We start from the raw sequence: 13060 nt of genomic DNA, 5'->3' as shown, positions 1-13060 counted from the left end.
AGTTCTTTTACCAGGAGTCATTAGTCGTCGCTTAGGCGTTCTTCCGACGAGACTTCTCCTGATTGTTTCTGTGATTTACGTGCTTTGGCTTCTTGTTTTGCACAGTTGCATGCGGCTTTCGCATCTGTGAATATTGTGGTTTACCATTCCCGTGCACTTTCAGCTTGGCAGGGTAGATCAGAGTATACTTCATTCCTGACTGCTGTAGTAGCTTCTTTGCCGGGAGGAACTCTCTGCGGGCCGCATGAACCTGTTGAGTAAAATCAGGATACAAAAATATGGCGCTCCCTTGGTACTGTACATGTCCCTGCTCCCTGGCGAGTCTCAGGATTTTATCACAATCTCTGTGGTCTAAAACCTGGGCAAGAATAGGGCGCTGCTGTGCACCTGGCAGCCGCCTGGGGCCAAGGGAGCAGTACTCTCGTTCTATGAGGAACATGTTATAGACTTCATCTCCGAATAGTTCTTTTAACATGGTTGCTACAAATTTTTCCATGTTCTGAATGTCTGTGGATTCTGGAATACCAGTAAATAGCACGTTGTTTCGCCGTGATCTGGCTTCCAAATCTTCGTTTTTGGCTTTGATGAGGTTTAGTACTGAGTCCATCTGTAGCAATTTTTATTGAGTTGCTGTCTGCAGATCATCAGTGTCAGATACTCTGGTTTCAAATGTGTCTGTTCGGTTTTCGTGCTTTTTGACACGTGAGCAGCACCCATTGCGGTATAACCAGCTTTCTCTGGGGCAGTGAGCCCTCCCTCCAGTTGTTTGGTGGACCTTTTGTCGAACGTCAGCCTAGGTTGTTTTGCGTCTGCTTTCCCCATGACTGTTATGGCTGATTGATGAGGTGGTGGGGGGACTTCGCTCGACCCTCTGATCCTCTTCTGAACCTCACAGCGGGCCCCTCCATGTGTGCGACCTACGAGGTCCATGATGTTGCTCACAGCGTTCCCTTGCCTTCTTCTATCCATCTCCTGTCTGTTCCGTGGAACCTAGTTTAGTGCCTGCATTGAGGTGGGGGGTGGGCAAGCAAGCAATTAACCCACCTCCGGTCTTCCTCCTGTATATCCAATTACCATGCAATTACCTCCTCGCTGCTGGGTGGGTATAGTTCCGTCAGCTAGTATGGCGCCGCTTCCCAGCTCACGTTGTGCAGGCTCAGTCTGTGCATCGCTGCCTACTTAGTCCCAGCGTGCACAGGGCCAGAAAATTCTGATTCCACAGGGCCCCCGTGGTCAATACGTGGTGCCAGCAGACCAGCTCTTCCCTCTCCCCCAGCACAGATTTGCCCCTCGGCTTCCGATCCAGATTGGGGTTTAGCCAGCAGAGGTCACACAAGGATCTCGTGTGCTTGGTATGCACCACTGGATCTCCTCATGCACTCATTCTGGGCCCACAGTACACACTGCTGCAGGGACCATGCAGCACACAAATTGGCGCTTATTTCAGCCACACTCACACGGTGCAGACGCTGGTCAATTACACGGGGCCCGCCTGGCCGCAGCGCCACTCACCTCCGCAATGTTGTCGTCTCTGCGGCACCAACCTAGAGGTCCCGTTTCACCCTCGATATCAGGACGCCCAGCTTCCCACCGGGAGCAAATGCAGTAGACCTCCATTTGGCCCCCTCCGGGACTCCGGGTCCTCAGCATATACGGATGGGAGGAGGGTTATTCAGGCCGACGGCCTTCTTCTTTACGCAGACCCCGGCTTCTGATCGGGTATCGTGCGCAGGCCGCAGCAGGCACCGCGCGGTGTCTTCTCTCCGCGGCCACGCCCGCCCCGCATGCTAAATCCAAACGACAACTAAAGTGAACTCACACTCTGGGCAGGTGGGGAGCATCCAGCATTGCCAGCTTTCTGGTGTCCTGAGCCAGATTATGTTGGATTACGAGGCTCGGCCGGCGGAGCAGACTGAAAGTGCGGCCATCTCGCTGCTCGGCTTGGCCACGCCCTCTTCTAGCAAATACGTAAGAAAGATTTAGAGAATTTAAAATTGGCGTGTAATGTAACTCAGCCCTAGTGCAATACATTGATAACTGATCACATCCAAAACAAAAGAGGACTGTAAACTGGATTTGATGGCATTGTTAAACGATTTAGCTGAAAATGGGCCGAAAGCGTCCCTGACTAAAATGCAGTACTGCAAAAGAGAAGTCATTTATTTTGGGCACCATGTTGAAAAGGGTGTATGGAAAATCACTAAAGGATACATTTCTGCAATTTTGAAATTGAATCAGCCAATCACCCAGAGTGAGGTTTGTATGTTTCTTGGTTAATGTCTACAGTGGATTTAGAAACTTTCCCTGATTACTAATCTTTAGTAAGGTTGATGTGTAATAATGTACAGAACACGGTACCATTTGATGATGGGTCCCTTGATGCATTTAAATTGTTACTAAAGACAGTGGTCCCTGGACAATATCAGGTAGAGAACAACTTATCAACATATGCTAAATAGACATTATGTTCTTTGTCCAGCCGGACAGAGTTTATTTGAAAATAGGCTTTCTAAAAGGAAATAGTGACAAATACAAGTAGGAAGCAACCTGCGACCAACACATAAACAACAAAGAATTTGGAAGGAGGGGGAGGGGGGTTTCAGGCAAGGGAGAAGACGTCTGTGTTAAGTATAGTTAGACAGACTTGATTTTCATATTAGTACCATTGTACATTTTATCCACAGCATTTAGTAACATATGGTACAGTTAGTGTCGACGATGTTTCGATCCCTAGGGTGAAATATATGGGATCATCTTCAGGAAAGTGAAATTAGACATGCCTGCGTGCAAAAAATAATTATTCTGTTTGTCTAACCTTAGTATATTTAAGGCAATAATACAAGTAAAGGAAGAATACTGCAAGTGAAGGAGGAAAATGGGGGTAAAAGGAAATAAAAAGGCACGTTAGAGCATTGTAAGGGCAGACCATACATTTGAGAGAGTTATGTTGCATGTTCAGGCAGCGGGAAAATTGTCAGTGAAAGATGAAAAAACTCGTTATTTTAAATGTGACGATCAATGAGGGAATTGTACCGCCATGTGAAGAAGGAAATTTGCTATGAAGGCAACAAGTTTGCCATTAAATAACGATCAATGCGTCATCATGCCACGGGGAAGAATAAGTGATCGGGGAGGAAGGTGAGGACCTGTGACGTGATGTGTAAAAGGGTAAACAACTGCGATGAAAAAGGCATTAAAAAACGAATAATGCGTCAGCATGTCGCGGGGAAGTGAGAACCTGTGGCGTGGTGTGTAATTGGGTAAAACAACCGCGATGAAAATGTAAGGTAATTACCAGGGGGGGGGGGGGGCCTGCGTTTTAACAAGTTTCCTTAGGTGGCGAGCAGGGACCCACCGGAGTGAATCCTGCAAGTGATTAATAGAATGTTAAAAACCATTGTCGGAGGGTGTCTGCGGTGAAATCGGCATAGTGGGTGGCAAGTCTTACTCGGTATGTGGCCTGTTTGGGGAGAACCAGAAGCCGCTGGGGTTGAAATCTTCAGACAGAAATTCGGGCGATAGGAACGGACTGGATAGAGAGGCCGTCGCAGATAGCGATCATGGCGAGGGACCTGTGGAGTGAGAGTCAGATTAACCACAGAGTTTGGGGGAAATAGAATGGAAGTGCCTGCGGCTCCGGCAGTCATGCACTTACCGAGGATAATACTAGAATGAAGTCCTTGTTGTGCGGCTCTGGCAGGGCAGTCAAGGTGCGGTGAAGGTGAAGGGCGGAAGCTACTATGACCCGCGATGGGGTCATGTGATACAAGTCACGTGAAATGGAGGCATATAGAAAGAGAGGAGGGCACGATAGAAAGAGAGAATTCAGGGGCCATCTTGGAAGAGGTCACGTGAAATGGAGGCATATAGAAAGAGAGGAGTGCACAATAGAAAGAGAGAAGTCGGGGGCCATCTTGGAAGAGTGTGAGTTAGAAGAACGAGGCCATTGATAATAATTACAGACAGAAGATAAATAGGGTTGTTATATGTACAAAAGTGTGATTTTTTGAGAAAACAATTGTGGTATATACATAGTATGATTTTTAACTCCAGTATTGATATATACATTCTGATTTAAGAGGGCAACAAAGGTCCCCATAAAAGTAAATTTTGTCAAGAGTTACAGTAATGAGGTCCAATTCTCGAGGCGGTTCAGACCGCTATGAATACTGTTGGTTCTGAGTATCCATTGTAATTCCTCCTTGTTCAGCAATTGAGAAATGTCGGCTCCCTTTGGTGGCGGTTTAATTGCGGGGCTGATTGTCCATGTGAAATACAGTTCATTGTGCCCGAAGGCCAGAAAATTGCCCACTAATGGGGCGTTGGGAGTTTTGCAGTGGATCCTGCTGCTATGTTGTCCGATCCGGAGTCTGGTCTTCTGTGTTGTCTGTCCAACATATATTTTCATGCAAGGACAAAAAATGGCATAAATAACATTTGCAGAGTTACAATTAGTGAAATGTCTCCTTTCAAACTTTATTTTGTCATTGGTGAATTCTTTGCCTTCTACGGTGGTGTCGCATGTCTCATTAAGGATGGCCGGTGAGGGTAGGGAGACCCCATAGTTCGTTAAGGGTGCCCCTAGAGACAGCCGGTGGGAGGGCTGCCCTTACTAGATGGTCTTGAATTTTTGTAGCTCTCTTGAAGGCAAACATAGGGCGTTCAATGTTTAGTACACTTGCATTCAAGATTTTCCAATGCTTCAGGACACTTTTGCGTATAGCATTGGATGCAGGCGAAAAAGTGGTGACACACACAAAGCTTGAAAGGAGACATTTCACTAATTATAACTCTGCAAATGTTATTTATGCCATTTTTTTCCTTGCATGAAAATATATGTTGGACAGACAACACAGAAGACCAGACTCCGGATCGGACAACATAGCAGCAGGATCCGCTGCAAAACTCCCAACGCCCCATTAGTGGACAATTTTCTGGCCTTCGGGCACAATGAACTGTATTTCACATGGACAATCAGCCGGCAATTAAACCGCCACCAAAGGGAGCCGACATTTCTCAATTGCTGAACAAGGAGGAATTACAATGGATACTCAGAACCAACAGTATTCATAGCGGTCTGAACCGCCTCGAGAATTGGACCTCATTACTGTAACTCTTGACAAAATTGACTTTTATGGGGACCTTTGTTGCCCTCTTGATCAGAACGTATATATCAGTACTGGAGTTATAAATCATACTATGTATATACCACAATTGTTTTCTCAAAAAATCACACTTTTGTACATATAACAACCGTATTTATCTTCTGTCTGTAATTATTATCAATGGCCTCGTTCTTATAACACACACTCTTCCAAGATGGCCCCCGAATTCTCTCTTTCTATCGTGCACTCCTCTCTTTCTATATGCCTCCATATCACGTGACCTCTTCCAAGATGGCCCCTGAATTCTCTCTTTCTATCGTGCCCTCCTCTCTTTCTATATGCCTCCATTTCACGTGACTTGTATCACATGACCCCATCGCGGGTTATAGTAGCTTCCGCCCTTCACCTTCACCGCACCGTGACTGCCCTGCCAGAGCTGCACAACAAGGACTTCATTCGAGTATTATCCTCGGTAAGTGCATGACTGCCGGAGCCGCGGGCACTTCCGTTCTATTTCCCCCAAACTCTGTGGTTAATCTGACTCTCACTCCACAGGTCCCTCGCCATGATCGCTATCTGCGACGGCCTCTCTATCCAGTCCGTTCCTATCGCCCCAATTTCTGTCTGAAGATTTCAACCCCAGCCGCTTCTGGTTCTCCCCAAACAGGCCACATACCGAGTAAGACTTGCCACCCACTATGCCGATCTCACCGCAGACACCCTCCGACAATGGTTTTTAACATTCTATTAATCACTTGCAGGATTCACTCCGTCGGGTGCCTGCTCGCCACCTAAGGAAACTTGTTAAAACCCAGGACCCCCCCCCCTGTTAATTACTTTATTTTTTCATCGCGGTTGTTTTACCCAATTACACACCACGCCACAGGTTCTCACTTCCCCGCGACATGCTGACGCATTATTCGTTTTTAATGCCTTTTTCATCTCAGTTGTTTACCCTTTTACACATCACGTCATAGGTCCTCACCTTCCCCTCCGATCACTTATTCTTCCCCGTGGCTTGATGACGCATTGATCGTTATTTAATGGCAAACGTGTTGCCTTCACAGCAAACTTCCTTCTTCACATGGCGGTACAATTCCCTCATTGATCGTCACATGTAAAATAACGAGTTTTTTCATCTTTCACTGACAATTTTCCCGCTGCCTGCACATGCAACATAACTCTCTCAAATGTATGGTCTGCCCTTACAATGCTCTAACGTGCCTTTTTATTTCCCTTTACCCCCATTTTCCTCATTCACTTGCAATATTCCTCCTTTACTTGTATTATTGCCTTAAATATACTAAGGTTAGACAAACAGAATAATTATTTTTTGCACGCAGGCATGTCTAATTTCACTGTCCTGAAGATGATCCCATGTATTTCACCTTAGTGATCAAAACATCGTCGACACTAACTGTACCATATGTTACTAAATGCTGTGGATAAAATGTACAATGGTACTACTATGAAAATCAAGTCTGTCTAACTATACTTAACACAGACGTCTTCTCCCTTGCCTGAAACCCCCCCGCCCCTCCTTCCAAATTCTTTGTTGTTTATGTGTTGGTTGCAGGTTGCGTCCTACTTGTATTTGTCACTAATTCCTTTTACAAAGCCCATTTTCAAATAAACTCTGTCCGGCTGGACAAAGAACATATTGTCTATTTAGCCTATGTTGATAAGTTGTTCTCTACCTGATTTTGTCTAGGGGCCACTGTCTTTAGTAACAATCAACTCACCCAAGGTCCCTACAATATTGCCTTTGGGTTCCCTTGTATTTTTTGTAAAGATTGATGCATTTAAAGACAGTTTGTGTCATGTGCCCGCACTTGAGATGCCTGATTACAATAGGATGCTTTTCCTATTTTGTCATGAAAAAGATAAATGTGCACTTTCAAATCTCACTCAGAAGCATGGAGTACTAATATGTCCATTGGCATATCTTTCTGCTCTATTGGATCTTTTAGCAGTAAGTCTTCCAGGTTGTCTGAAATTGTCTGAAGCTGTTGTTTGGCAATTGAAAAAAGTGAGAGAATTGTGGTGGACCATACTTTATTTGTATATGTCCCACATTCAGTGGAGATCCTTTTAACAAGGACAAGGTCTCAGGATAAAACAAACAGTAAATTGACCCGTTATGAGCAGACGATACTTGCAGTAGAGAATATTTCCATTCGAAAAAATAATGTGCTAAATCAAGCAACACTGCTTCCAATTTCAGCCAAGAATTGTGAGTACAGGGAGGATGAAAAAGACGACAAATTGGATCATAATTGTTTGAAGGTGACTGAATTATGCATAAACCAAGACCAAACATAAACGATGTTCCATTGTAAATGGCTTATCTAACATTATTGGTTGATGGTTCTTGCTTAAGAGACTAGTGTGAAGGACTGCAACCTACCTATCCAGTATGGACTATTTCAGAGACACTAGAAGCATCCCCCTTACTGAAGGTTACATCAGCGCAAGTGGCAGAAATCAGGGTCTTAACGAGAGCTTGCTGCTTATCTGAATGTGACGATTTACACTGATATCCAGTATGGTTTGGATATTGTTTGTGATTATTGACAGCTATGGTCAGAAAGGCGATTTATGACATCCTCAGGAGCTCCAATCAAAACAGAATATATATATTGGGTTTGTTTGGGGCAAGGCAGATACCAAAGGAGATAGCTGTTGTAAAGTGCACAGCCCATAAGGATGGCAAAGATGTGGTCACATTGGGAAATAGATATGCAGATCAGATGCCAAGGTACTGTGCCCTAACGGAAGAGTCAGTTGTTCAAGTAAATGATGAATTTCCAATTGATTTCAAGTTTCAATAATGTGAATTATTTTGCTATAGATTCAGTGCAAACATACTTGAGTAAATTGAGGTATCTGCAGGATGAGGAGAAAAGAAAATGTAAGAAATTGGGATGCACAAACTATTTTTCAGGATTTATACGTATTTTTGGAGCAGAAATATGTTTCGCCTGATTCTGTGTTAAAACCTATGAGTAGGTATTGGCATTTTCAGACACACGCAGGAAGAGATTAACCTCTTAAATATTGTGAAAATAAAGGATTTTTACATGTTGCTGAAGATGTATGCTGAAGATGTATGTAGCCGTAATATGTCATTTAAATAACCAGGGTAAGAAAACCGTTACAATCCTGAATCACATTGACAAAGAAGAAGGCCCTTTTACAAGTTTACAGGCAGACTTTATTGAGATGCCACATTCTAATTGCCTGCTTGCTCTCTAAATGGGTGAAAGCATTTTCCACAAGGAGAGCAGATAGTTAAGGGAGTTGCTTTCTCAATTTGGCCTCCCAACTTCTATTGAGACTGATGGTAGTGCACACTTCAAGAATGAGGTGTTGCAGATTATTTGTACAGCTTTCGAGACCAATCAGCGATTTCATTGCAGTTATCGACCACAAACATCAGGTTTAATGTAACGAATAATTGGCACTCTAAAAAATGAGCTGGCTAAAGTTTGTGCTTCAACTGGCCTAAAGTGGACTGACACTCTTCCTCTTAAAAATGAGAAAATCCTGTTGGTGCTAAAGTCACACGAAGTCAACCAGTGAATGCCATGCAACTGTCTGAAAATCGCTGACAAGACAATAACGTATCATTTTCATGAAAAGTGTCTCTTCCCTGTGTCAAAGCACAAGACCTAGGCATACTTCTGGTCTACAGCCGTACATAGTGGCTTAGAAACATGCTGCTGTTAGCAGCAGCTCCTATCAACACTGACCTCATGCAGGACCTGCCCATCTCCTAATCAGAAAATCCCCATTGTAAACTTCAACTTGTTATCAAGGCTGGGCTATGGGGAAGCTTGTTGTGTCATGTTCCAAACCTTGAACTATATGCACACACAGGGGGGCATAATTACAATATTTTGGCGTAGGGCAGTACCACAAGCCTTCTAGCTGCGCTGCTCTACGGCAAAAGTAAAGGGCAGGAATGAATCGTATCTGCAAGATACGGAGCATTCCTGTCCTTTCTGCTGGTGCACAAACTGCAGCCGAGTACCAAAACAGGCACCCTTGCACCATGCTGCAAGGGTGTCTGTATTGTTGACATGATTTTGTTTTGTGCTGGAAGGGACACCTTCCTGCACAAAAACATTCATAGGAGGCATTTTCCTCTTTCTATGTGTGCTGCAGAATTGAAAATATAGGCGATCTCACATCAATAAGTTCATGCAGGCAATCGAAATAAGGAAATTTATATGGAGCAATGGGTACAGCCATTCTCATTGAGTAAGGGCATATGTAAAGGAAAGGCATGGGAGCTGGAGCTGGAGCCAGGCACTGTAAGCGATATCCTTAGCTGTGAGTTGTAATGTATGTACTGTCCTGCTCTGTGTCAGACCAGACTCCCCTGATATGTAGTCTCATGCTGTCAAGCATTTAGGTACTCATTTACTATTTCTATAGATTTACATAGGATCGTTTAGTGTTTTTCTTCAACCGACAAGGCTGTTTGTTTCTGGGATTTCTTTGCATGGCAACTCCTCTGAAGGGCTTGCAAATAAATTGCGTTTCCACTGATATGTGTTGTTTGCTCCCTGCCTACATTTTGGTGATGAGAATGGAATGGGATATTGGAGAGGGGTGATAACTCTTTTGGAGATGTGCAGCTTGAGACACCAGTAGCCAGTTCTCAGGTTTGACATTTTTAAACTGAGGCTATTGTTTTTGGAAATTACTTATTGGAGGAATGTTTTGTACTGAGTGTGTCCTATAAGAAAAATCGCTGTAGACTGCTATATCAAAAGCCTCTATGCAGTGACTATTCGGGAATAATTTATATCCAGTCAGTAGTGGGGCTGCAGCAAGGGTATCTCAAAATGGCTATTGCTCCACTATAAGAAGATCTGCATAATAAATATTTTATAGTAGAGATTATTCTATTATAGAAAGTCCTACAACTTGTAATGGGAACGGAGTTCACCAAAGTACAGTGAAGGATCTAGCAAGGATAATGCAAAGGTACATAGTGTCCTCTCACCATAGAAGATATAGCTGAGGACTGTTTGTAGGTCTTTGTTGCTGGTGAGCCGGTTCAAGACATCAGTGTGGTTGGATTCTGCCAGCCTAAATATGGGTGAGATCCAATGGACGAGACCCGAGCGGATCATGGCCAGGGAGAGCCAGAGCGGGATAATCTTCATCATTGCGAACAGCTTAACCTGGGTAGCAGTGATCTGTGAAATCAAAGCATATTATCCAAAGATGAGCACCTCTTGGGCTGGAGCCTTCTTGCTTATGTTATTCTAAATAAAATGGAACAGACCAGGTCTACAGAAAGTAGGACCACATTCGTCGACCCAACAAATGGTAAAATCAAGCCAGGTTTTTAGAATCACCAAAAATGTATTTAAATAACATGTAAAAAACCCATTCTATGTAATTTTCTTCTAATGCATATATAGCGAATTTATTAAAATGCTGGCTGGAATATACTACTCGGTAGGTTAACGAGCCCAGGGCCATATTATCAAGAAAGGGCGATACATTATCGCCGCTTTTATCGGCAGGAAACTAAATGGGCTTGATAATATGTCCTTGTGAATTCCCATAGCAGCCCAGGTTCTGGTGTTAACCTGGGCTTCTATGGGAATTCACAAGGGCATGTTATCAAGCCCATTATCGCCGCTTTAGCGGCAGTTTCCTGCCGATAAAAGCGGCAATAATGTATCGCCCTTTCTTGATAATATGGCCCCCAGACTTTAGGCCTGATTAGAGTTCAGTGGACTGATTATTTCTTCTCAAATGTGACAAATATCCTGTCCATCGTATTACAAGTGCAATATATCCAATGGCATTTGTAATACGGCAGACAGGATATCTGTCACATATGTGAAGGAGTACCCCACCTGCCTAACTCTAAATCAGGCCTATAGAGCAATGACTGAGCTCTATACATGGGGCTTGATTCCAGCTCACTGCAGTATAATAAGAGAGGAATCATGTGCACATGAGTTTTGATAGATCAAGTACTTACTGCTTTTGCCAACATGCATAAAGGACTAACCTTTACACTTATAATAACCTCAAATGTTACCTCAGTGGGTTAATGTTCCTATTGCTGATGTATTGGTGCAAATAGAATATCAAGTGATCACATGTCAAATGTTTTTCTGCTGTCAATATAGTAATCACTTGAATAATAGTACACCTTGCTTTGATACATCATTTGAGTGTTATGTAAAAACTTGTGAAGCCAAATGTAGCAATGGCCAGGTCGCAGTGAAATGCTTTGACGTGTTTGCACAGCATCTGCGATGTGATTAAGATAAATTATTGCACCACGCTGGATGCATCAATCTGACAGTGCAAGAGTCTGGTTGCAAGATGTGCAATAACCTTGTCTCCTTCTATGAATCCCTGCAACCAGTTGTAAATTCATAGATGGAGACCTGCAAGGGACAAGTAACTCCATTGCTGTATCTGCACAGTGTCAGTGTTGGGATTCCTACCCCTTAAAAGGTCAGTGTTGCAATGCAGGAAAATGGCACATTGTGAAGCAGACATCAAGGGAGCATGAATCACTCCATGGGAATGATGTCTCTAGCCCCGATACCCAAAGCTGTCTTTCACCGGCACAATTAATTCTCCATAATGGAAACATTTCACTCTGCAAATATTTATGGAGTAACGGACATTTAATAACCTTTCGTCACTTTAGGAATGCATTAGCTTTCATAAACCATTAATAAACCCCCCTTGAGAATCGCATGGAAGGTGAGAATGCCTCTTTGCTGCCCCCTCCTCCTTGAAATTCACAAGGAATTGCCATTTTGGAGCAGGCGCCTCGCCTGTGCCCCACTCCAAGACCTCCAAACTCGACCTCCGGCCACCGACCAGATTAAGAGAGTAATCTTGTGGTCCTTTGCGTTCCCACAGAGGTGTCTATTAAAAAGGCACTACAGTGGGCACGCCAAAGCCTACTTCTGCACGGCATGGACTGTGAAGTCCATGCCGTGCAGGAAAGGGCATGACGGCATAGAGGGGGGCACAATATGTGCCTCCCTGCAGGCACCCCATGGCCCTGAGGCAACAAGGGGCCTGTAGAGACCCCTCTGTTTCCTCACCACCGCAGTTTTCATGGCAACCTCACTGCCATGAAAACAGCGGCAGTGTGGAAACTCCTAATATGCTTGGTGCTGCAGCAGCACCACCAGTATTATTAGGGTCTCTGACTGCTTCACCACTGCCACAGGATCTTTGGGGTTGTGTCAATCCTGTGGCCGTCCCACCGAGTTATTCGTAATACGGCAGGTGGACCTCCAGTCTGGTGCCCCAGGGAATGCCACCACGAGTCCTCAATTCGTAATCAGGCCCAAAGACATTAGAGCCACACAATGCCATTTAGAGGCAATGATTTTTGTTTTTCAACCCTTGCAGAATCCGCCCCTTTGCGCAGCTCAGGCTTTGTGATGGTGACTAATATTTTAAACATTTGGCCCCTAGGTGCCAATGCAGCTATCACGCAAAATATTCAAAGACTGTTTCAAGTTGGCAATCAGGTGTAGTTCTCTGCTGCAACTGATTCTTTTCAATTTCTGGGATTTAAGAAGCGAGATGCAATAGAGAAGGCAGAAGGGCCAGCCCTCTGCCTGCACAGTCTACTGCTGCATCATGTTGTACAATTATCCCTTGCTGAAGTCTTGCCTTACACAACATGCAAGTCTAGTTGCATCTGTCTAGGTGGTGGGAATTAGAAAGGTCTGAAAATTGCACTGATCACATTACATCAGAGTGCAAAATATGAGGGAGAGCAACAAAACTGTTAAGGTCCCGGTCTCATCAGATGTTTGTAGCACAAGCCCAGCCCAACACGTGCATTTTAGCCTTCAGTTTGGTTCCTCAGATACATGCAAAATGATCTCCTTCCAACTTTTGCAATCAACCCCCATTGGAGCAGAGATAATATCTTCAATGGCCCA

The 13060-nt window shown here is 44.2% G+C and overlaps 1 protein-coding gene across 1 annotated transcript in view; it reads right to left on the bottom strand.

Moving 5' to 3' along the window:
• LOC144755872 (all-trans-retinol 13,14-reductase-like) overlaps positions 1-13060 on the bottom strand; it is a 587155-nt gene that overhangs the window by 440650 nt on the left and 133445 nt on the right. The window contains exon 4 of the mRNA XM_078645238.1: positions 10120-10315. Coding sequence (XP_078501364.1) covers positions 10120-10315 — 196 coding nt within the window. The remainder of the gene's footprint in view (positions 1-10119; positions 10316-13060) is intronic.

The sequence above is a fragment of the Lissotriton helveticus genome, chromosome 5_1 (assembly GCF_964261635.1).
Source record: "Lissotriton helveticus chromosome 5_1, aLisHel1.1, whole genome shotgun sequence".
In the NCBI taxonomy this organism is placed as follows: Eukaryota; Metazoa; Chordata; class Amphibia; order Caudata; family Salamandridae; genus Lissotriton; species Lissotriton helveticus.
This window is presented reverse-complemented; position numbering and strand designations above follow the sequence as displayed.